The sequence below is a fragment of the Struthio camelus genome, chromosome 9 (genome assembly GCF_040807025.1).
Source record: "Struthio camelus isolate bStrCam1 chromosome 9, bStrCam1.hap1, whole genome shotgun sequence".
Classification (NCBI taxonomy): domain Eukaryota; kingdom Metazoa; phylum Chordata; class Aves; order Struthioniformes; family Struthionidae; genus Struthio; species Struthio camelus.
Genome location: NC_090950.1, coordinates 19,863,092 through 19,888,808, shown reverse-complemented (window position 1 = coordinate 19,888,808; position 25,717 = coordinate 19,863,092). Strand labels below are relative to the sequence as shown.

At 46.2% G+C, this 25,717-nt stretch overlaps 1 protein-coding gene across 15 annotated transcripts in view; it reads left to right on the top strand.

Moving 5' to 3' along the window:
* The window catches only part of IL1RAP (interleukin 1 receptor accessory protein), a 55,315-nt gene that overhangs the window by 5,772 nt on the left and 23,826 nt on the right, over positions 1 to 25,717 (top strand). For 9 of the 15 annotated variants that reach the window (XM_068953633.1, XM_068953635.1, XM_068953645.1 and 6 more), the window contains 3 exons: positions 10,605 to 10,672; positions 24,089 to 24,374; positions 25,144 to 25,336. In XM_068953633.1, the coding sequence (XP_068809734.1) occupies positions 10,606 to 10,672; positions 24,089 to 24,374; positions 25,144 to 25,336 (546 nt within the window). In that variant the 5' untranslated portion in view covers position 10,605. Of the gene's footprint in view, positions 1 to 9,087; positions 10,266 to 10,604; positions 10,684 to 10,828; positions 11,317 to 24,088; positions 24,375 to 25,143; positions 25,337 to 25,717 lie in introns of those variants that run through there. The other 6 variants (XM_068953638.1, XM_068953636.1, XM_068953644.1 and 3 more) reach the window with 5 other exon arrangements.

Here is a 25,717-nt window from a genome sequence, read left to right as displayed (position 1 = left end):
GGGGCTAATGTGTTGGGATAACTGAAAGACAAAATTCATATCCCACTGGAGTGACAGCCCAGCAGATTGGGTTGTATTTCCTCTTCCTTTGTCCTCCTGCAAAAATAGGCTGCGATGCATTTATCTTTATCCATCTTCATTGTTCTCTCTAGAGGTGCTGTGTGGGCTTGAAGGAGCCGCAGCTCAACTCTGGCTCCTTGGTAGGCAGCACACACACACAGACACCCCTAATCTGAGGCCACAGAGAGGGGCAATGCCTTTCTCCAGGGCTATTGGGCCCTCCTCTTCCTTCGCATAGAGGAGATGCATCTTAGCAGCGGTGCATCACCCTCCAGCAAGTGTCCCTGGCATTTCAGCCCTGCTGAATAGCCCCGGGCTGTGGCTACGCCAGAAGGCAGTGTTTTCCCCTTTCTAAGAAGCTTTTTCTCCTTGTCAACCAGGTATAATGACTCTGTAGCTGTTGACAAGAAGTGTCAAAAGTGAGAAAGCAGCTCAACCCAGCTTTCCAAAGATGCTCAGTGGTTCATCACTCCTTCTCTTCCTGCAAGGAGATGAACTGGCTCAGGACTAGAGTCTGTCTGGCCAGAACAAATTTAAGAATATTAAGGCACCTGCTTCCTGCTGTTAAAAAAGGTCCAGAATGAAAATTTTTGAGACTGCTCAGATTTTTGGCCCTTTGTAGCAGGATTTTAACACAAAGAGGTCTTTTCTCCTGTAGCCTTTGGAAATGTCAGCAGCGCATACATTGCCTTTTGTTTGTCATTCAGCTGGAGAAACGAATTCATTGCCCTCTTGAGATCGATCATATTCTCCTCAAATAGTTAATGTTGATGACAATCACAGCATACTGTTGCCTGCAGTTCTGTCCCAGCCTTCCTGTCATGGAGGTGCTGTGGGTCACAAAGCAGACCTCCTCCTGGGAAGCTCCTGGCCTCAAAAATTCAGGATCCTGTTGTGTGAAGGTTGAATTTAGTGTTGCTCTGGTACGGTGAGTGCAGATAGAGCCAGAGCAAGTTCCCTGTGATGGAGCAACCTCGTATTTGCAGAAGGAAATGTTAGACGCACCGGGAGCAAATGTCGTACACATGGCATGTGGATGAGTCTCTCATTCTGTTTCTCTTTTCCTCCTTTGTTTCTCTCTGTACCTGGGTTTGTCTAACCCCTTTTGCAGAGTGCAGCTGTGCTGTGTAGTCCAGGAAGGGGCAGAGACGCAGAAGCAAGTTGCCCTGGTTATCACCGGGAGGACCAAGTGGGTGGGTTGGGAACACATAGAGTAGGAGGCCCAGGGAGGGCTGGCAGGACCGCTGGAGAATGGTTTGTAAGTGGGTATTGTGCTGGGGGAGGCAGGTGACTCCTGGACTTTCAGTTCCTTTGCTGTTCGTTTTCATATTACTTTAATTTCTTTTCTTGACTGATGTGTAAAGCGCATGTGCAAAGCAGCCTGTCTGAGCTGGGGGAAAGGAGATGAAGCATCTTCACATCTTATTTTCGTTTGTTTTTTTCATAAGGCTAAATGTGTTTAAATTAATCTGATTGATAGAAGTGCCAGGTGTGGAAACGCTGTGTGGCCAAAATTTGAGTCAGGAAGACTTAACTGACTCTCTTTTATCCTTGGATATGTTGCTCATCCCAGGATATCTGGATTCGCTTAATGAAATCCTTCTTTATGCTGCAGAGAGAATCGGAGATCAGGTCTTTGCCACTGGCAGCAGCCGAGGTAAACCTGCCTGCGGAGCTGGAGGCATTGCAGTCTGCATGGGGACTTTGTAGCAATGGCACGGTAAAAGAGGAGTTTGAAAAGGGAAGCGCAACACTGTAATGTTGTGCTTTGGAGCACTGTGTTGCTTGGGGGCCTTTTGCCTGCTGTTTCCCTGTCTGGCAGAAGAGAGAATGAGAAGAGGCTGGGATAACAGCGAGATGCTGGCGTGCCGCGGGGTGCCGGTACACAGCATAGAGATGCCACTGAGGGTCCAGGCGATGTGTGTGCTGAATATAGAACAGCCAGCCTGGGAATCAGGCTGCAAACGCGGCAGGACGTGAGGGGAGGAGAGGGAATGAAAGAGCAGGTAGCTGGCAGTAAGGGCTTGCACTTACAAAAAGGAAGTCTTGCGTGCGTTTCTCGAGACTGACAGCACATTACAGCAAGGGGTCAGCAGTGCTGGGCGCATCCTCAGTTGTGATGACAAATGCTGGGCAGTGGCACAGTTGCTCTCCAGCACTTGCAGTACTAGGCAGTGCTTACGAGGAGACACCTCTCTTTCCTGGGAGGTCTGCTCTGGGATCCAAAAGGTCCAAGCTGGTCCTGTGAAAGCTGCAAAGCCCAGCTGATAAGCCTGCTTGAGTCTGCATTATATCCTTTGGCTTTAGAGACTTTGACTGAGCTAGCTTGGAATTGCTCTTGTGCACTCTGTTGCACAGCGTGGACATGCTAGTGTATCTACAAGGAGAGCAGAATAGCCTTTTGCTTGCATTTAAAAGTCATTAAAAAGGGAAATGGTGTGAAGGAAGGGTGCATAAATTAAATGCTGGTTCTCAGTTGTCTACAGCTGCTCCATGCGAGCTAATGCAGACTCTTCCAGTGGGGGAGGAATCGCACCCTGGATTCTTTAAGTCTCCTCAGATCTTTGAGCCGTGTTGCCTGTAGATGTCTTTTTTCCTATGCAAAGATTAGTTTGTCAATTTATTTTGTAATAGCGTAATACATGGGTATTTCTCAGAGCTCTTCTTTCACTATAGCATTGCTATCCAAAATAGAAGCATTGTGTCTTGCTTCATGGAAGGTCTCAGCACTTGTTGAAGCTCTGTTGGAATCTTTTCATTCCCTGGCTATTCAGACTTAAAAAATAGACCATCCTGGCTGGATACCTTTTGCTTGAGCACTGAAGTGCTCTTGTAGATAGATTTTTGAACTGTTTGGTAGCCGGCATGTGTGCATTTGTGATCTGTGCTGTTTGATTTCATAGCTGTGGCTTGACCTGCCCCTCTTCAGCCCACTCCACAGCGCTCTCAGTGATAGTCACAGCTGTTTATTTGTCTTGTCCAGGTGGGCATATTTCTGAGAGGTGACAGATTACTGAGCTAGTTTATTTCAAATGCATGAAATGCAACGTGCTCTGCTTGTTAAACAGCTGCCAGGGCATAATCAACAGCATACTAGGCTCCAGCGGAGCAGTGTGAAAGATCTGTAGCATTTCTGCTTAGCCAGGCCTTGAGAGGACCTCCTGAGAAATGAAAAGGGAGGGAGAGGTTTCTGACTTTCTTCAGATATATTTTCAAGCCACCTACACTTCTCTCTGCCCCTCCACCTGCCTAGGTCACAATTTTTTCCTTTTCTCTTGTGAGAGGTAGCTACTCCTGATTAATTCGGATTATTAGTTTTAAATCTGTTGATCCTAAAGGATACTAGAAGACGATGGGATCTGAATGCCAATAATGGATCACAAATTGCCTAGCAATCACCTCTGTGTCCGAAACAGGTCAGTGCTGGCAGAGGCAAATCTTGAATTACCATGGAGGCGCCCAGAAATGACTCATTGTTAATAAATATCTTCCAACTTTTCTCCAAGCCTCTGAACTTGAGGTGGGGCTGCCGAGTGCTCTGCCCACTGGAGCTTGTGGTGCTCTGCAGAGGTTGGTGTTGCTGCTGCAGTTTGCATTGCTGTTTCAAAGCAGAAATAGCTTGGGAGTCATCCCAAATGCTCTGTGCATTTGTCCCCAGGTTGGCATGCGTAACAATTATTAAAGAGCAGAGCAAAAAAAAAAAAAATGTTCCTTGATTGTTTTTTTTTCCCCCCATCTTGCTTCAAGGGATATCTTTAAAACTGCCTTGAGATGACAATAAGGATCGGATGTCCTCAAATAGCAGGGCTTTAAGATGACGAGAAGGAAGAAGCAAAATCCTTTTTTCCTCCCACTCAGGCACCTTTAGTGTGGGCAGATTGGCTTTGAGCGGGGTGGTGAACACCAGCTTGCCTTTGGATCTGTGCCACGCACTGCAGCCAAGCGAGGTTGCTGGCAGAAGGCGCCTGGGACTCCGGGGAGTCGTGGCAAAGTGCGGCTCCAATGTTTATGGCTTTCTCCTAGGATCTCAGGCAGGGCACGGACAGCTCTTGCCAAACAGAGCTTGCCAGCAGACTAGAGCCCTTGGCCTGGATGCCTGGACGTGCGGTGCAGAAGGCCAGGGAGAGGCCGCAGTGATGGCAGGTGGATGCAGAGGCCACCTTTGGCGTCTCGTTGTCATCCCCTGGCTGCTGCAGTGTGGGGCTGGCCAGGGGGCATCTCATACGTGCGGGAACCCTGTGGGTCCTGCTGGCTTAAATGCCAGCACTGTCTCCTATTTGGGGTAGAGGGGGTTTGGGCTTACTGACCCAGCTGGTTCCTTCCAAGTTTTCTTTTTCTGACTTAGCATCCATGCACTAAATTTTGGCTATCCAACAGAGCTGAGTATAAAGACTGTTAGCTGTCTGTGAACACTGCTGATCTCGAGCGTAGGAAGGCATCACTTCCAGGTCCTATGTGAAGGTGACCAGTCCTGGCCAGAGGGAGGCAGGAGATGCTTTGTGGTAGTGATGGGGGGAGACCTCTCACCAGGGTAGCTTTCCATTTCACTCCCACTAGTTGAAGTAATTTTTCCTCTGCAAAAGCAATTGTATAATATTTTCTGTGAAACAATCACTTCTAGCTGACAAAAAAGTTGCAGTTTGATAAAATCTAAATGTTTCCTTTGGTTTTGATGATATAAATTGCTTTTAGAATAGAAACATTTCAGAACAAAATACTTTCAGCCCACTTTAGTGTTATGCACACAACACCCTAGTGAGTGCAGCTACCGCCATTCCCACAGGCAGGAAGGCTGCGGCATAGAGAAGCTATAGGCGCAGCCAAAGGTAATACACAAAACTTATGACAAAAGTGGGACTTCAGCATCAATCTCGCGGGTTCCTGGACTGGTTGTGTCTCGCTATCAGCTGCACTGTGGGGATCAAACTCCCGTTCTCACAGTATCCCTGATGCAGGGCCAGGTTTCAGCCCTGGTTGACTCCTACTGAAAAGCGCCTGGCTGTTACTGAGCTGCTGCCAAGACAAATTGAGCTTTCTGGCCTTAGGAGAGATGCAAATGATTTTCTGAGGACAGCATTTGGGACCCTTTGTCGGTCAGTGTGCCTGCGTTTGAGATGATGAGTGTGGCATAGCGTGCAGACAAACAGGGAAGCGCACTGAACTGTTCACTGTATTCATCACCAAATTGCTGCTGATTTCTTCCCCTTGTTCCCTTCTGAGAAGCAGCCTGGGAAGGAAAATGTTAATGAATGTGCTGCTTCCTTCTGGAAAGGAAGGACTGGACTTTGAAAAGCCTTTGCCTGTCTTTCTACCCGTGTCTTTGGGAGATTTCAGTATGACATTATGTTGCTCAGGACTTTCCATAGGACAGGCAAACTCACTACAAGAGTGATTTGCTTTGGGGAGGGATATGAGTGGAAACACTGAATATGTAAGAAATAGCGGTGCCGTTCAGTGCCCAAATTGCCTCCGGAAGAGAGGCAGGGTCAAAAAGAAGCTATTGCAAATCCCAGCTAAATGGCAGCAAGATGGTTTATGCTACAATAATTCCAGCCATTGTTTGACTGATTCCTGCATGCACTGAAAAGTAAGAATGTTTCCTGGAGGGCTGAAGGGCCTTTTCCCAGTTTCCATTAGTGTTTTTCCATTGCTTTTCTGCAGCTGCTTTTGCTGACTGCCTTTTGTCTGCCTTTTGGATTCTTTTAATTTACTTTGACCGTACATATATTTTCCTTGTAAGAAAACCCAGCAAACTCATTGAGCAGCCTTCTCCAATGCGTCTATGTGCAGATGCACAGATCTAGGCTTAGTGCATGCAGTGACAGGAGAGGAGAGGAGCTGTGCCCCTCCCCTGAGCGCCAGCCCCACTGTGCAGCATGTCCCTGCCGTGGGCGAACCGAGTGCTAATGGAGGGAGCAGACCTCACTAGCCCAAACATGCTGTGAAGTTGTGGTAGCCTCAGCCCAGAAGTTTGCTAATTGCTTGTGCCGCCTGCCCCTTGTTTGCTAGCCTTCTTGTTGCAGGCAAGTGCTGGAGAAGGGAGAGGGAAGCAGCCCTTGTGCTGCCTGGCTCCAGTGAGACCAGGACCATGTACAGGACCAAGACTGGGTGCCTTCAGCCCCAAGTTTATGTGGCTTAGAAAGGAAAACAACTCCTAAGTTCGCCTATCCTGTATCAGCCTGCCTTCCCCTGGAGACAGTCCTGCACTCTCAAATCCCTTTAACTCAGGGGCTTGGGGCAGAATTATGTGAAGAAAATAATATGCAAAACCTGCTCTGGCCATTTGGAACGGTGTTATTTTTTTCCTCTTTCCAAAACTATTCTGTTATTTTAAATGCCCTTTCAGGCAGAGCACTTAGTGGCAAGGTTTTGAAGGATGCTTTTGTTCTGCATACAGTAGTGTGACTTCTCAGTGAAAAGCAAAAGATCTGTCAGATCTCTATAGGTGCCCATGGTTAGAAGGGACAAAGGCAGTTCCTTGAAAACTGCGTCATTGTTCTTTAGAATTGGTGCAATATCTTTGAGAATAAGTGTGCAGTAGTTACTTTGACTGCTTCTGTCTCTATTAATTACTTGACATCTGTCTCGGTTCTTAAAATTGTTTGGAAAGCGTGGAGGCTTTGTGGGGTACACATCGCTAAAGGTGGAAGTGAACAATTCCTCGTCTAGGTCTGTTTGGAAAGGCTGTTTTAATAAAAGATGTTTTTTGTGAAAATATGCATTTTTTTTGTGACATTAAGTCCACTTCCTGCTAGTATCTAATAAAAAAACAAGCCTTACCACCTCTTCAGCTTTTGAGAACAGAATTCTCTTTCATGGCCATACTGTTTGATTCCAGTAAATAGGAGGTGAAAGTCTGAAGAGGAAAATGCTCAGGAACCAAAATAAAACTAGAAATTTTGTTAAATTAGAAATTTTTTTTCTAATTTGAAACAAAATGAACATTTCAAATTTTCTTTATTTTTTTTTTTTATCAAAGACAGTAATGGATTATTTTCCTCATTTTTTCTATGAACTGTTATTAAAATGTGACTTTATGGAGGCATTAAGAACACCTCAGAGTATATTGGTCTCATGAGACATTCCTGGAACACTGAGAATGTATCTGAGCTTTCCAGTCGTCTTCTCGCAGCCCTGATTATCTGGGTTTCTAGCTGTGGTACAGTTTCTGAACTGGCATCTACTCACTAATTTATTCCTGGTTCCCTTTAGTATTTGCTTTTTATTTTATTTGCCTGCACACTAGATGTGAGGCCTGTGACCTTTTTGGTGACTGCAGCTGGGTGACCGCAGCCATTGCAGATTGGGATTTGTACTCACTGACCTTTGGCTACCTCGGTTACAGCTGGAGGTGCCAGTGTTTCAGAGCGGTGATGTGAAATTGTGTAAGACGTTAATCAGGCCCTGCTGCAGTTTCATCACTTACAGGCAAGATGGCATCAGGCTGTCTGGTGTCACAAACCAAAGCAGCAGATTGCTGGAAAAGGCTGAGAAAATTCTTGCATTCCTGGCAAGCCTGCGGTGGGTCATAGTATGGCACCACGTTTTTACAGTGTTACAAAACCCACCCTCTTTCTTTGCAAATGAATGGGTGCATTTCGTGGTCTGATGGACAGAGTCACGTTAACCTTCGTGGTGAGAAATGACCACACTCTGTGACCCCAGGACTGTTCTGGGCACACCTTTCTCTTTGGGGCATATCACAGATTTTGGGCCACTTAAATTAAAGCTTCTTAGAGTACCAGCAGCACTAAGAGGTCTTCCAGTGCACAAGAATTGGTTCTTGTGCTATGTTAATAGTACAGACCATCAGATCATGTGGCACTAATTAATTTTGGAACAATCATGTGCCAAAGGAAAAGATCTGGACTTTAGGAGCCGTCCTGCCATACGGTCCCCTTTTCCTTCTTCGCTGTGCATGAGAGCTGTCCGCTTCTTAACCAAGGGAGGAAAAGCCTCTTTCATTTCAGATGGTAAATGGTGGCATGGTCAGTGCATCCAGGAGATGCAGATTGTTCCCTATGTTCAGCCTTCAGTTCTGTGCATGTCCGTTCCACGGTCCTTTGTATTTTGTTATATTTTGCAAAGTGTCAGAGCAGCCACGGCCATGGTCAAATGAGTCCCATTCCCGTAATGGAGAAATTGCTGTAAACTGACAAGCTCTGCGTCCATCTGTCTCCATTGATAAGATCTTCTTGGAAGAGCCTGGAATGAGCCAGAAGTAAATCAAGCCATGCAGCGCTTCTAATTTTGTAGCTGGGTAGAATAAGAAACAAGGGTTTTCAAGCTAGCAGGCAGAGCATGGAAACGTTAGATACCTTGCACAGCACCTTGCCCATAGGAACAGATAGCCAGTATCTCTGTTGAGACGACTGCAAGGAGCATGTTCTTATGAGCATAGTTAGTGGATGTAAATATTATTTCACTGCAGAGTTCATGTATCACTGGGTAAAACATAATAGTTTATTTTGGCCTCAGGCCACATAAATGGCCTTGCTCTAAATAAGAGAAACTCGTCCAAAGGCAGTAGTTGTTCCTGCTTGCTTGAGGGCTGAATTCAGTCTGATTTGTGCAAATGTAGGAGAGAATCAGTGGAAAATAAGGGTGAGTTAGGACACACTATGCATTTATCTAATGACCAATGGAGAGGGAATGGTAAGGAATCTTTGTTATGAAAATGATCCCCCCATTGTGTTTACACTTCTTGCATTCCAGCAGCCAGATTCCCCAAAGCTTCTAAATTTCCAGCCAAAGATGCAGTGTATTGATTCTCTTTGTCTCTTCAGACTTATGGCAGAAAGATGTTTTATCTTTCTTGAGCGTTTCCAGAGGGTAGGAATACTTAATTTTGTTTCCTCTCCGTGGAGTCTTCTATGTGACACTGGGAGTTGGTTGTAGATGGCAGTAAAGAAGGGTTTGATTAGCAGCTGGCGTTCCAGTTCGGATTAAAGAAGTAGGAGAAGATCAGCCCTCTTAGCCGAATCTCGGGGAAGAAAATGCACTAATTTTCTTCCCTGCTTCTTGCAGGTTTGTGAAGGCCTCAGGACTTCCAAAGCAGTCTGCAACCCTTTGCATGGGCCTGTGCAGGGAAGAGCAAGCTTGCTCCAAATTTCCTTCACACGTAGAAAGATGAGCCCAACAGAGGGAAAGCATTGTGCCAAAGCTTTTCAAATGCAAGTGCTGAAAATGAAGGATTCAGTATCTGCTGCAGGATTTTCAGTAGCACCGTTCACACATTCCATTCCTGTTAATATCTGCAACCTGTGTGGTCTTAGGGGCTGTCTGCTTATGCTTGAGGAGCTTTTGTATAGCATATATATTATGGACACGCTTCTAAGGGACATGTTTTAGGGAACTCTAGGGCTTCTCTCCCCCGTCTTTTAGCACAACCTGATGGAGCAGGTTTTCCTGTCATCTCATGAGCATGCTCGTGACGGTATCACTGTCCTCATTACCACATCTGCCCAGCAGAGTTGAGATTCTGTGATGAAGTTTAGCCATTTAACCATCTCTCCTCCCCTTGCGATCCCACCTCGGAATATCCAATGTAACCTTCACCCCCTTAATGAGAGCATCTAGTAAACGTCATCTTTCGTGACTAGCAGCTAAATGGGTTGCATCCTGGAAAACCTGAAAACACAGCAAAATTTAATTCTAGCAAGTGAGCAGCTCCGAGGTCAGAATGCCAAATACCAGAGCCTGTGGCAAATTAAACTGGTGGCCCTCATTTATCTGAATTAGCAGGAAATTGTACTCTGTAGTGGGAGCTGAGAACTATTGGGAAAAACAATCTGGGATTGTTTTCTGCCTGCCAATAGGTGCTGCTTTGGAAGTATAAGCGCTTGTTCAGGTCATTTCTGGAAAAGCATAAACATCTGGAACTTACTGACTCCTTCAAGGTGCCCGTTTCAGGGAGCGTTTGACTGGAAGTAGCTGGAGCAGTGTGCTGAGCAGAAAATGCCTGCAGGAGCGGGACAAAGCTCGCCTGAGAGTTGGCCACGGCACAGCCCATCAGCAAACAGACCTTGCAGATTTGGACTGTGCGAGTGCATTTATTACTCCAAACCATTGGACCTGTGCTCAGAGCAAAGGTGCTTCAGCCACTGCTCACTGTCATGAGTGCTATGTGCACTTGCTCTTATAAACAAGCAAGTACTTTGAGGTCTCAAGGAAGGACCTTGCTGTTTTGGGAGCCGAAACTTGAGGTTTGTACTCTGTCATATGTGACATACAAGCAGCTACCATACTCCACGTGCACATGGCCACAGGCTATACTGGTGACTGAAGTCAGTGAGCCAGCCTTCCTGTTCTGCGCTGTCCCCTTCCCAGCTTGGAAAGCTCCCCCGCTGCCTGCAGCCAGGACAGCATTTCCATACAAATGCTTTTCTTAAGGAATCTTAATGAAATGAAAAAGAACATACCAGAATGAAAGGATCCGTGGGAGGGCGGAAGAATAAATACATGCACTCAGAGTTAAGAAATTCTCTGCAGTGATAAAATTTTATAAAATAACCGGAACCTCTTTGCATGTTTCCTGTCAACAGGATGAAGATGATCGGTGCCCTGCTAGTTACTCTATGGCTATGTATGATCACCCTCAGCAGCAGCTCCGGTAAGGATGTGGTATGTCTGCTTATCATGGGAAGAGCTGATCTAAAGCCAGAAAATTAGCTGAAGTAATTTTAAGCATTTACAGTAATCCTGGATGAAATTGTCGTGTGTAAAATACTTCTGGAAAATGCATGAACACTGTTTTAATTCTTTGTAGGTACTGTATAATGCTCAGGCATAATGGCTATGAGTATGGTATAAATGGTTCAACAAGCAAACAGACGGGAGTGAGCAACGGCTAAAAGTGCTTGGAAATTCAAGTTCCACACTTGGTCAATATTCTCCTTCTGCAAGGGGTGAAACCAGGGCCCAGCATGTGGCAGCGACTTGTCAGTGAGTTACAAGCAGGACCTGGGCTTGAACCTGAAACCTGCCTTTCGTGCCTGGATCCGGAGGGGGTTGAGATTCTGGCTCTTGAATTCTGACTCATGCCTCAGTAACGCAAGGGGAGAAGGGAACTTCTTGAATAAGATGAGCTCTCATAGCCGTCTCACTGAGTCACTTTCCTGACAGGAAATATGTTGTCATGCTCACAACTCCTCTGGCACACATTCAGCCGAGCTCTTGTGAAGAGGCAGATTGTGTGTGTCTCGGCTCTGGACTTCCTATTTGGGGGCGGAAGGGAGACAGCACGATTTGCAGAAGGCAAGTGGAAAGAGGGAGGGAGGAAGGAACAGGCACCGGCTTTATGAGGGAGAAGCATTCAGAAACGAGCGCTGCAGGCTGGGCAGGGGGTTTAGCTGGTCCCCCCAAGAGTACTTGCCCCTCCGCAGCACAGGCAAACTGGTTACAATGCCCAGCACAGACAAACAGCTCTTGTATCGTTGCATCTTGTACCGTGCTACACTGCCAGGGCCAGATTCACAACATCCGACTCGGCAAGGTTCATCTCAGTGCAGTGCAGAGGCTGAAGGCTGGGAGGCTTTTTTTCCGTAGGTTGCCATAGTGCTACTGGCATACTTAGTATAGTCATTAGTAGGGTATAGCAAATCCTGGCTAGTTGTGGAACAGGCGAGCAGTGGGGAAACAGCAAAGAGGAAACAATATATGGCCCAGGTCTCCAGCACTGAGCCCTGTGTGGTCAGAGTGCCTGGGAAAGGGGGGGATCCCATTGCGCAGGTTGCTGTTGCTCTCCTGGAAATTCCCTGCTTTGCATGCATTTCTGGACGTGCCCTTCTGCTCTGCATCATTACTGCTTTCTACCAACGTAATATCCTCCCACTGCTGAGGTGGTATCATCTCAGGGTTTTTCAGAAATAGGAAGTACGTGCAACTGAGTCAGGACTGTCCAGGAAATTTTAGAGCAGCTCTAGGCCAAGCCTGTCAACTGGGAGCTGCAAAATGAACGTCCTATGAATGTCCTGGCCTTTGGGTCACACAGGCTCATGCCAGCTGATCTGGTAGAACTCTCCATGCATTTCTGTGAGGCGTTCAGTGCTTTTTAAACATTTATCCTTTAGCAGAGGATTTCTGTGCAGGACAGCTGGGGTGGTTAGAGCCCTTGGAGAGTGCCTCAAAGACGTAAGCGTAACGTAAGACTGAAGGGCGTTGCACGGGACATGTGAACACTTAAAATATGTTTCTTCTGCAAGTCCATCGTAGTATATGTGCTTAATCTTTTGAACGTCTGTGGATGACAGACCCGCTCTTCAGTTCAGAGCTCTCTTCTTCTTCCATGGACACCATACACCACTTTGGGCTGTCAAAACATCTGTTGTTAATGCTAAAGGGCTTGTATGGCCGTTTGTGTTTGGATGGTTGGGCAGCCCTCGGTTTTGCAGTGTAGTTTCCTGGGATTGGCACCAAAAGGCAACTAAAGATTGTTTCATCCCTGCAAAGTCATAAATACAGCCAAATGTGGAAGACTGGACATGCTCTGATACTGATACAGCATTTGAGCTTTCTTCTTCCCAGTGCAGGGATTATAGGTGAGAGATGCAGGGTGGAGGTTATCTGGAGTGATTCCAGAAGGGCTGTGCGCAGTCTGGCAGCTGCCCTAGTGATCTCCTAATACTGACTGAGTTTGTATAAAGGGGTACCTGCCACCGAGCTACCAGGCTTCTCGAACGTTTAAAGTGTGTTTGGCTGAGTTTTCTGAATAACTTGGAGCTCTCCTTCACAGGAATTTGTAGTGGATATGAGCTTGCTCTGTGTGTGCTCTCAGCCAACTCAGTATGAATTATTGGCCCAGGCACCTGTGCAGACTTGGTTAGGACAAGGCTGAGCCCCAGCTAAAATGTCTTTCTGAGTAGGTAGTTGGGTTGTGTTTGTGCAAGGGCCTCAGCTGCTCGAGAAGGACAGAAGAGGAGAGGTGATGAATGGAAGTGGCAGGCTGGTGAAAATAGCAATACAGACTGCGGTAGGAACAGGCCTGTGGAGTCATTCACATGATGAAATCTGTTGAATTTCCTGCTTTTTGGCTATTCCAGTTACTTTAGTTACCTTCTCCATGCTTTGCTATCATGGTAAAATGCTGTATTCTCAAGGCCAGACCTCTCTCAGGCCCAGGCCTTGGGGCTGGCAGTGTGCTTGGGAAGGCTGGAGGAGAGTGCAGGAGTCCTGGCCTGGTTTGCTGCTGCCTCTCCTCCCTGCCTCTGCGGATGCTCATTCATGGAAGAGCAGTGCATGCAACAGCACTGAACTGACTGTCCTGAGCCAGGGGTACCCACCCTGCTTGATCCTGAGCTCTCTGTGCTTACAGAGGGGATGAAGAGCCAACACTTATTAAAATTCCAGCTATAAAATCAACACTACTCCAGCTGTAATACAGAAAGCCTTTCCGTCCAGCTTAGTCAGCGTGTCTGCCTGTCTCCCTGGCAGCATGTCAGAAAGCTTCAGTGTTGCGTCTCACCCTGCTCTTCACTAGAACAACACACCTGCAAACTTTTTTTTACCTAAAATTTTGACTGCAGCACCATGGCTCCAAACATCCATCCTTTTGGCTCTGCTGTTTTTGCTTTGTGTGGAGGTTGGTGCTGGACCAAAATCATTTGCTGAAAGGGAGATGGAAGTTGGAAGTGCAAAGAGGTGTGTCCTCTGTTCAGTGTAGAGTAAAAGACTTGGAATCTGAGATTGAGTTTGTGCCTAGCACTACTACTAACTCATGCTATATGCTTGAGCGGATCTCTTCTGGTCTTGAAAGTATATCTGATCTGCAGTGCCTCAGTTTGAATTCCTTACTTGTGACCTTTGTGGCATTATTTGCAATGGTATTTTCCATCCTTAAGATGGAAATAAGGCTTGTGTTGTAGGATGCTTAATGAACCCAAATGTTTTCATATCCAGACAAAGAAAGATGGCAAAGGATCCTCTGTATCCAGTTCTGGTCTTACAATGATCTCTTTGACAGTACTGGAGTGATTTAGATATATATACTGGCTTAAAAGAGGTGAAAAACCGGTCGGACAAAGAACATAATGGCCAGTATGAACAAGAAATTATACTATCTGTTTGTTTTCCATCAAAGCTGGCCTATCTTTGAAACTGTCTTGTTTTAAGAACTGGCTGTAGCGTGCTCCACATTTCATATTCTCTCTCTGCCACCCAGGCTGCTCTCTTATTCTTCAGGGGCTTCCAGCTTTTGCAGGGTGATAGCTCAGGAGAGAATCACTGCTAGAGTTATTGTCTTGGGAGTTGGAAAGGACTGGGCAAAGGCAGAAGAATATTACTGCCAGGAGGGAAGGAATAGCCTTGTGCTGAGTGCTGATTAACTAAGGGATTCACCTAATGTTAACAAGTAACTGCTGTACAGAAATAATGCTTTTGTGCCAGGAAGCACTGTGTTTGCATAGGAAACTCCTGTGAGTTCCCCTGGGCGTGATCAGATAGGCTGTACAGTAGGATGAGCCCAAGATTGGGGCCAACTTCTGCACTGATTTAACACTCCTAGCCATACAACAGTGGTGGTAAGGCAGCTTGGAGCCTCTGCCCTGGGCGGTTTATTTGGGGTTTTGTTGTTGATTTGCTGAGTTGTGACTAGATCTGTTACACTCCCCCGTACCAGAGGCTGTTAGACACCAATGTTGTTCCCTCTGAAGTCAGCACCAAAATGCTGGACGTCACTAGCGGTTCTGAATTCAGGCCAGCGCTGGAGTAGCAAAGATCTGAGCACGGTGCACCAGAGACCAAGATCAGACTCAGGAGGTCAGAGCTGTCTCCTGCACAATCTCTATCGAGTGCCAATTTGGGCTTTAAGTCTCTTTTGCACTTAGTAGAAAGGCAGAGTAGTTACTTTTGGCCAGGGGAAATTTGCAGATTAATGAATTACTGTCTGTAAAACACTTTGAAGATAGAATGCCCTGCACAGCTCCTCAGGATTATTGCTACATAGCTCTTATTCTACTGACGGGGTTCCAATAGCCTTATTTTCCTTATGATTTGTGACAGCCCCAGAAGCTGAGAAGCTTATTTCAGTGTGTAAAGTCAAAAGAAAAATGGATTAAATTGCATTATTGTTTTCTAAAGAGACTAAATCCCTCCCCCATCTTCTTCTCCTGGGATTTCCTGATTTCCTCCTACTCTTCCAATCTCACCTTCTTGCTGTCCTAATTTAGGACATGATTTTATAACGACCCATACCACTTTGTGAGTTACTGCAATAGTAGAAGTTTATGGTGCTCGGGGGGATAAAGTTATTCACCACTGAAGCAAAGGTGCATAGCCTTGAAGTGGAGAGAAAACCTGCAGAGCAGAGCTAGCCTGGGAGCAGATATGTAACCTGGAGTCAGGAACCTCCATCCTAACCAGTCAGAGTTGTGCCTGGGGAGAAGACTGGAGAGGAGAGCTAGCTTTTGCTTCCTGCCAGCAGAGGAAATAGATAGCGAGGGGTGATTCCTGTGCAGATGAGAAAGTGATGTGACCTGCCTGCTCAAACCTTCTCAGAAATGCAGAAATGTGTAGAAGAAAGCAGCCCATTTTGTGTGCATCACTGACATGGTATTGTGTGGTTGCTTTTGCTCCTCCACGTGTATCAAATAGGCCATCAGGGAACATCTGCAATCAGTCTTCTACCCTGCTTGTCCATCACTTCCCCTTAGCTGCAGACTCACAGTTGTATAGTAAAGTGAATGAGACTGAGTGCACACAGGTGACTTCTGCCAGGCTGCCTGGGCACTTCCATCTATGTCTGGCCTTTTCTCCCAGCTGCCAGATACTGGTAAGACACCGGCACGACAGCAGTGCAAACGGTGGTGGAGAGGAGCACCCATTGCAGGCACATGGCCTCTCTTGTCCTTGGCTAAACTGAGCAGGGCTGCTGCCACTCACCGTGCGTGGCCCTGAGAAGAACAGAGGAAGGGGGTGCGCATCGGTGGGGAGCGCTGCTTGTTTGAACAGTTACTGAACTGTTCTCTAGTGCGCTGAGCCAGGCTATGGGAGAGGCAGATGCTGTAGCAGAGTAGAGAGCTGGAGGGCATTAAATGTAGATGCTTTCACAAGGAGTAAGCATGTTGATGCCAATGCGCAGACTCGCGTTCCAGCTAGCCATGGACCCTTCCTGCGCGTTTCACCCTCTGCTGCTCTGCAGTTCCTGTCCTCGTCGTTGCTTGCCCCTGCAGTTCCCCACTCGAAGTAGCTGCTCGGGAGCTGGGCTGGCTTGTGCTATCCTATTAGCAAATCTCGTACAGCTGCCACTCACTTCATAGTGCTGTGCCGTATTTGGTCTGGTCTGTGTACCACTGGAGAGACTGCGATGCTCCCTGGCAGCCAAAGAGCGCCTGGGCTTGAGGAAATTCTGGCTAAAATGGATGTTTAGAGATGGGGCCTGAATCAAGACCTCTCTGGCATCCCCTGCTGGAGCTGCTTCATGCGGACGTTACTGTGGACATTGGCGGTGGGCAGTGCAGAACTGTTAACTGTTTTAAAGGGGGTGGGTGGCAACCAAGGCCCTCGTTAAGTGCAGTAATTAGTTTGCTAAGGTTTAATTAAATGAGTTCCTAGCAGAGCCAGGAGCTGAGCCTGGACCTTCTCAAGATCGCATCTGATGTCCTGGCTGCCCAAAGAGCCCCCATTAGCCTCAGCACAGCTCTAGCACGGTGCTAATCAGGTTCATCACCTTTCCATGCTGCCTCCTCTTACCGATGATTTTGCAACAGGCTGCTCCATTTCCTCTTTCTGTCTTTCCTCCTCCCGTGCTGCTCTGCTTTGCTTCATGCAGCTATTTCCTCAATGAAGCGGGACAGAAAGTAGCTATTTACTCCTTTTCTCCTTCGGGCTTTGAGGCAGTTCATACCCCAGCCTTTACTGTTTTGATCTCCATTTTAAAAAGGCCTCCAGGAAAATAAGTCTAGCTTGCTAGCTTGCCACAGAAAACAGAATAGTTTTTTTTTTTTTTTTTTCTGTCCAGTTGCTGTAGGTAACCAAAACACTGTGTGCCACAAAGTGTAAACACAGCTTTAATCAGAGATAAAGAGCAAAGGCATGAAGCCCACTGAGGAGAGTTTTAAAAGACACAAATAAACAGCAACTACTTCATGTGTTACAGGCTGTGCTGGCTTGTGTAAGGAAACTCAGAGTCAGGAGCTAAGGGCTCTATTACAGAATCATGATTTTTGGAAGTCATGCTTTTGTTTCTTCCTCTGAAGTCCTGGCTGTGCTGAAGTCAGCAAAAGTTTACACAACCAGCTTGTTTTTCATGACGCTGGCAAAGAGTGCAGATGGTCACACCTGTTTAAACTAGTTTTTCAGTGTCCAGAGTTGAACAACCACAGTGTGTAACCGCTTTTGGAAATGCTGAGCCATTCTGCAACAGAAAGTATGCTTCCTTCTTCCTTTTTTTTCGTCTGTTCTGTCCATTTAAATAATAAACGTGATGAATGCTGAGAGACATGCCAGAAATGTAAAGTCACGTTGCCAGTGCCATTGCAGCAGAATCACATGGAAAGGGCTAGACCATGCTGCTGTGTGTGCAGATCTGGGTGCAGATCTGGGTGCAGTGCTGAGTATGGAGAGGTTCATGCTGGGACCCCTCACTTCCAGTTGCTTGCTCTGTTGAAGAGGCTGTGTGAAGAAGGCAGTTGAAGTTATGGGAGGGCCTTTTTGACCTGCTCCCCCTGGAATTCAGGTTATAAATTCCTGCAGAATTCATAAAATTTCTTGGGTAAGCTTCCAAGACAGTGTTGAGCTCCATTCACTTTCTAGGCATCTGGTCACTATTGCCACTTTGGAAATACTGGGAATAAAATCAGCTAGCTGATTTGCTTAGGGCTGACCCAGATCCTCTGATTTCAGTGGGCCCGAATCAGTACCTGTCTTCTTCCAGTTCAGGAAGATAGTTTTTTATCTCTTTTTGCTCTGTGCCACCCTCCCACCCCTTTGTTGTGCAGTCAGATGAGATACAGACCAAGTGGGAAATGCTTTCCTACTACACTGCTGTATTTCTCAGCTGTTGAACGAAGCGCGCAGTCACAGAGCAGGCTGCTGTGGGATGGACTTGTGCCGATGTAAGTGTAAACATAAAAATGCAGACAGAGTTGGTATCAATGCAGTGTAAGAGTGGTTGCTCCTGCTACCAGTGTAAATAGAAGGTGCACCCACATGTGGCTGCTGGCCACAAGTGGTACCTCTGTTATTCAAAATGCAGCTCCTTTATTCAACCCAACTTCCCCCAGTGCTTTGTCACTGTCCTATCTGCTGTGAACTTGAAAGAGGGTGGAGGAAATTTTTTTTTAAGGTGGTAATGATTAATTCACAGAGAATTACTTTGTGTGACCAGCTTTTTCTGCCTCATTGATGCTGATTCTTCCGTCAAGCTAACCCCTGACCTGCCTGCTCTCCGAGCTCACCCTACATGGAGGCTAAGTCATATTAGCTTTACCTTATGATAACACAGCAGTGGCAGCTGAAGAAACTGAGAAGCTGTTAACACAGTGCCACCCCATCTGATACTGCTGCTGAAATGATGTGGGGAAGGAGATCTCAGAGCAATTGACTGTGTAATTCAACCAACACAGCTTCACGTCCTGCTGTCGCTGCAAACCCAGTTCTGTGTGCAGGGCGGGCCCCCTTCCGAGGGTCAGACGCAATTAAGAAGGACTCATCGATTTGGCAAATAGAAGAGTAATTTATGCCGACATGATGGATGGCCTGTCATAAGAGTCGCTCTTTATTAATTCTTCACAGAAATTTTAACTAGTGGAAGCCTTTGCTTGTAGCCCCAGGGGAGGGATAGGGAGAGAAGGGGTGTAGGCAGTGCAGAGCTAGTTGAATTTCAGTGGCTGAGAATTTTTGAAGTGGAGGTACTGTGCAGATACTTAAAAAGACTGCATAAAACTGCCTAAGTGCAGAAAAATTGGTGTAGCATTTCTTGATTTGGCCTTAGTCTATGGCTTTTTAATCCCCCGGTTCAGCAGTTTGTCTCCCTTGACAGTCCAGAGAGTTGCACCAATTTCACCTGGGTTTTTGAATGTGTGGGTGCTTCTACTGGGTGCTGCAGATGCATCTTGGAAGGGAGTATTTTGGATGTATATTCAGAGCCTGTTCCCAAGTGGATAAATCAGTGCAGTAAGTGAAAGGTTGAGGAAGGTTTCCAGAATGTCTGTTTTCACCTTTATGCAGCTGAGCAGCATCGTTGTTTTCCTTTCTATCCTTTCATTTTCTGCTTTGCGTCCGGAGGGGCCATTTTCTTCATGTTCTTTTGGCTTCTGAGAAAGAATCTGGTTCGAGATGACCAATGTTTAAAGCTGTTGTAGCACCAGATTTAGAAACAGGGCTGTTTTGACAATTTCTTTGACAGGAGAGGTTGCTGTCCCTACTATCAGTAGTAGATGTCCTCCACGGACAAGGGTCACAACATACAGTGCAAGCCAGGAAGACATTTGAAGTTAACTTTGCCAGTTCACCTCCCCATGCAAACTAGCATCAGAGGAGAACAGTAGAAGGCAGCAGTCTGCTCTCATCTTCATCTCCAGGCACATGAAACAAGATCAGCATCCTTACTGTGACCCTGTCTGTGCTGGCAGTGGGTTTTTTCCTTCTAGCATGCAGCCTCCTTCCCTCTCTTATAATCCTCATCCCTTTCTCCAAGCAGGACTGCAGAAACACCCTCGTCTGTTCTGCCTACAACCTCTCAACAGCTGGCCTGGGCCACACACCAGTGCTTATGTCACCTGGCTTTTCCTTCTCTCTCTGCTTCTCTTTGACTCCCATTCCAGATCTCCTAACCCTTCTGCAGCACATGATACTTCTTACCTGGTTCTCTCTGGGACTGGTGGCTTGGGGACTGGACTGGATTTGGTTCCCACCACAGTCTCTCTCTGTGATCTTAGGTGAGTCAATCCCTTGCTGCCTGCGTTTGCTGTCAATGCAGTGGAAATGAATAAAACATTTATGTTTTTTTTCTTGTCTTTTTCCTGTGCTGTCTCTAAGTGGTAGGCATTATGGGAGATAGACTGCCCTGCTTTGTGTTTCTGCAGCACCCAGCAGAAAAAAGGGTCAGTTGAGAGTTCTGCCGTACACATGATCAGTAATGAGAAAAGGGTGACTTCTTTGAAAGGTGTTTTGCAGAGGCGTTTTGAGGAAAACGCATTTGCGGGATGGTGGATGTTTAGAATTTTATCATCTCCTTCCGTTATGCGCTTTGTGTTCCACTTGCTACCGTGTGAAAAGGACCATGGAATCGTATATAGCCTCCTTCCATCTCTTGAGTGGGTTTCCATTTGTTTAGTGAGTTCCTTAAGTCACAGAGTGAATGCCAATCCCACTTGATTTTGCTGCTCCTAACCCCAACAGCTCCATTTTCTGCAGGAAAAATTTCAGGAGAGAAGAAATTCATTTCTTCAGCACAGCCAGTGAAAATGAGGGCATGAATTGGTGCAAACTGGCGTGGCACCATAGAATTTAGTGCTATCTCTTATAATGAGAACGGAGTTCTTGCATGTTCTCTCCCAGTGATCTGTCGTACCCTCTTGAATATTATTATTGGGGTCAGGATCTATCGATATGTAAGTATATGTATTTTTTCCACAGTGGGAGCTGCTCTGTTCCACTGAGGTTCAGTGTGAAATCCTATAACCTTTCTTAAGCTATCCCCAGTTTAGACTGATATCCAAATATTTGGATGCTAGTGTTAGCAGCAAATAGGCTTTGAATCTCCAATGAGGGTTAAAAGAGCGGAGAGGGCACAAAGCACCACAGGAAGCTGTTGAGTGCAAATAAAATTGTACAACAATAACAGAAACACCCAACTGTCCCGCACAAATGTATATAGGGAGTGTAGCCAGCTGTCTGGGCTTACCCATCTGGCAGGATCCTGCTACAAAAATGTCACCGCGTCAAAGGGTGCTGTTAACATAGGGAAAGGAGCCATGTTGCAGCCGAGGAGGAAGAGGTTCACAAAGTTCACAAAGTGAGAGACACCATGCACTCTGTCCGTCAGGCAGAGCTGAGCTGTCTCAAGCAAGAAGCACCTAATAAATTGAAATACTTTTGCTATACTTGTGCACTCCCTGTGTCAGGCTGGCACAGGGAGAAGGCAAGAAAGGTTATGGGGAAAGTCACAATTTCTGGCCCCAGTGTATTGCATATGAGGAAGGTCTCCCTGCCACTCCCCGTGCCGTGCTGTGTCCACCATCCCCGCAGTGAGCAATGGATCATGGCTTTGCTCCCTGAGCCCTTGGACCTGGGCTTGAACTGATTTGCCTCTAACAGTGCGGAGGAATAGTCCTTGCTAGCGTTCTGGCAGACGCAGCCTGCGCTCTCAAGCCGTGTGTCTGTTTCTGGGCTCTGTGGTGTAGCTGCTCTTTGTTGGGGTGGTTACACACCAACATTGGCATTTGGGGCTGAGGTTGGAGCACACAGCATCCTAAGGCAGGACACACGTGACCGCATCCCGACATGGGGAGCCTTAGGACTACCCATTCAGTGTGACAGCGTTTCTGAAGTTGTGAGAATTAGGCAGCTCTGAGACAAAATTGTCACATACGTCTCCTATCATAGTGAAGAGCAGTAACAGCTTCTTCTCCCTCTCCCAAACAAGCAAACCCAGCCCAGCCATTTTTTTTCTTGAATTAGCTGAAAGCAATGTATTTATTTTCAACTACTCGTTCAGGTAGAAGGGGTAAGTAGTTTTACAGTACTGATTTATGAGCTGTTACGAAATGAAAAGAGCTGTTCATGATTGCAAAATTCCTTGACTCCAAGAATTTCAGTGCTGTAATTTTTAGTACAGTTTTCTCGCTCTCCAGTGCTGCCATTTGAAGTAATAAGGGCAATTTGCCTTTATGCAGCCCAGGAGGACATAGCAAAGTCAGGTGCAGGGAAGAAAACCCCAATGTCCTGATTTACAGAACCTTAAAACTCCTGAGACCTCACTCCTTTCAAAAGGACAGGCTTTCTTTATAAAAACAAATGGCCTCACACAAATAGCAATCAGAGCTTTATCGTGCAATTAGCAGGCAGTCACTGGCAGACTCATTTGTCTTGTTTGCCACTCTATGAAAACTTGATGGTGCCTAATCCAGTAGCTTGTCTCTGCCAGTATTAAGCAGCATACTGGTTCCATTTGGCCTTGCCCATGGCAGTGATCAGTGATTACGCACTTTCTCATGGTATGATGCTTTCAACAGTAGTTTTTCTCATTCAGAATGTGTTTCTGGGCTGGCTGCGATAGCAGGGGCATTGGCTGATGCTGTGAACTGTTGAAATATGTATGTGTTTTTAAGATGAAGAGCTAGTTGCACTCTCCAGCAATTTGTTTTTTTTGTTTCCTATTAGAGAATACCTGTACGCATTAGCTTCACCACCTCTTCCCAGCGCACTTCACTCTCTTTCTCCAGAAGCAGGACTCCATCATGTGGGTGTTTGGCATACCATAGGAGGAGCAGCTCAGTTTGCGTTTACATTTATATATAAAACAGCCAGAAAGCATTTCTATTCTTATTGGCCCAGATTCCTCCTCATTGTGACTAAACACTGCTGAGCCACATGAGTTAGCATTGCTGCCTTTAAGCACTGAGCCCCGTCTTCTCAAAGGTTTGTACGCCTGTCCCTTTGCTTTTTTTAATTAAGTATGAATTTGGGGCCAAGCTACCTCGCAGTATCTATTTAAGGAAGATAAAATGCCAAGAATCGTGCTTTGGGCCTGTGAAGTCAGTTCAGAAGAATTGGGCTCAAAGAGCGTATTGTACTCTGTTTTTCTCTCTGTCCAAGTTCTTCTAATATCTGCAAACCAGAGAGGCTTTGCAACATCATCTCTGGTGTGCCCATGGTATACTGAGACACCTCTCCCAAGGTCAGCTGTAGGCAGCACAAGGGCAGCGTCCCTTTTCTATTTGACTCGTTAAGGGCTCTGAGGCATCAGGCTGCCCTAGCTAATGCCTCCCAGCAGCCACAAGAGATGTGCTGGGGACATGTGCCGTGCCACACCATGCCTTGTCAGCACAGCGAGACGGGAAGTGCAAGGATGTCCGCTTGGTTGTGCGTCTCGGCAGGCACTGGGAGTGTAGGATGCTCACAAGTTAGCTGGCATCCTGGCACCGTGCTTTGCTTGCATCCAGTCCCTTTGTGACGGGGCATCTTGACAGGTGGGAGGAACGGGGTGGAAAGGAGCTCTCTGAAGACAAATGGTTTTTGAATGTGATATTGGTCCCAATCCCATTCGCTAATGGCAAGAATCAATAAAAAATCACTGAATAGCGTTTTTCTCGCTGCCTAGTTTCTGTGTCAGTCAGCATCTGCAGTGAGCCGCACTAGTTCTGTTGGACAGCGCTCAGAGAGTGCACCTGGGGCTGCGTGGTGATCCCCAGGTGAACCTGTTGTCCCCTCCTCCACACCGTCTCTCCTGCCTCTCAGCCTCGCTTCCCAAACTTCACTGTTAACAGTCCCTACGGGCCGTTTGTTTGTGTTACCATAGTGCATAGGAGTCACGTAACCAACAAGACAGTCACATTGCAGAAAAGCCAATCTTTGCTCCCAGAACACACAGTCTAGCTTCCTCCACTTCCTCTGGCAGTGACAATGGCTCATAGCTCTAAGGGTAGGCTGATGTGTGCAGTGTTAATTTTTTTCTCTTCTAACACCTCTGTTTCCATCCCCCTGTCACACACATGCACACCTCTAGTGTTGTTTTCAGCCAAAATTTATTTTCCCACAGTGATTATTTTTAGGCTTGACTTTTCTCAGCGATCTCAAGGAAGTCTGGTGTTATGCAGGAATAGCCTATCATATTGTCCAGGTGGGGGATAAATAACTTGGAAGAAGTGTAGGGGGTGTACAAATAAAAGTAGAGGCTTGCAGATATATCCAGAACAAAACACAGTATTCCTGCACTGCTTTGAAACATCCAGGATTGCTTCCACCGAGAACACTAGATTATTACCTCTGATTTCAGTGGAGGCAGGACCAAGGGCTGTGGGGAACGTGGGCAGAATTGTTTTTCTCCTTCAGACTTGCAAGCTAAGTCACCTCTTCTTCCTGGTTGCAGAACGCTGTGATGACTGGGGTGTGGACACCATGAAACAGATCCAGATTTACGATGGGGAACCTGCGAAGATCAAATGCCCACTCTTTGAGACCTTCCTGAAGTACAACTACAGTACAGCCCATTCTGCTGGCTTAACCTTGATCTGGTACAGGATTGGGCAGGACCGGGATCTGGAGGAGCCCATTAACTTCCGTCTCCCAGACAATCGCATCAGTAAGGAGAAAGATACCCTTTGGTTCTGGCCTGCCCTTCTCAATGACACTGGGAATTATACATGCATGCTCAGGTAGGTTGTGTGGTACAGCTTCTGTATCATACTTCAGCACAATCAAAGGACTTTCATAGAAACAGGAAAATTATGCTGTTAGCTTCAGATCTTTCTGTAGGGAGAAGATCATTTACATAAACATTAATGAGAAAAAAATGTTACAATTGTAAGAATGCTCAGCCCTGAGCCAATTTACATCGTAATAGTGCTTGGAGCCTTGCAAACATTAGTGAACATGCTCTCTTTGCTAACTGCAAGTGTCCATGAAAATATTATTACTGAGCCCATGGCAAAATCCACAAGCACTCACCATTAAGAAGTGCTCTGTATGTCTGGAGTAAAAAATAACTTCAGATGCAGTGGTAATGTTTTGACTGGATGCTAATTTGGTAAAGATACATGAGATTCAGACTTCTAGGAAATTAAAAGTATCTCTAAGTGTGGTACAAAATGAACGTAGCATCTGCTATGCACTAAGCACAAGAGCTCTTTCTGATCTCTTTCTCACATTGTCTCTTGTTCATCATGTCTTTGACCCTATTATCTGCTTTACCACCAGGGGAGTGGATGTTGCCTGTTAGTCATGTTTATAGGATTTTCTGAGGTACTGTGTGGCCATCTCTGATGATGTTTTCTTTCTCACATGCAAATGAGTCAACTGAAGCTGTAAATATCTTATCAGAGCTATGATGTTCATTAGCACAGACATGTTTTTTATTTCATTCCATTACTACATAAGTAAGTAAACCAGTCTTGTTTAATCAACCATATCCTCCTCTGTCCTTAGAAATACAACCTACTGCAGCAAAGTTGCATTTCCCTTGGAAGTTGTTGCAAAAGACCAACACTCTTGTGTCAGCCATTCAATAAAACCCATTGAGGAGATGTTCTACCTGGAGCACGCTAACGAGAAGATTATATGCCCAGATATTGATGGGTTTTATCCTGCTAGTGTAACACCAACTGTCAAATGGTACAAGGTAAGAAGGATGTTAGTCTTATCTGGGCACTGGGGGAGTGTGGTGTTTCATCTGAAAAAACGACGGTTGGCATGAGAATTGTAGAGCTATATTTCAGGGTCTCACTAGAGATGAAACTCTTGAAATTCGCCAAGCTAGCATAAAGAACTTTGTTTCATTGAGTTCAAGGGTTAAACTGCTCTTGGAGGAATTTGTATAAAATTGAGAGCTAACACTGAAATTTTTTGACCAGTATGTGCAAGTGGAGAACACTTTAACAGGGATTTAGGAACCTCAATTCAGTTCCTGGCGGTATCCGCGACTTGCTGTGTGGGCAAGTCACCGGCCCCGTAAAGAAAGCTGTGACTCATTTCCCCTCTTCAGTAAAAAAAAAACCCTCCT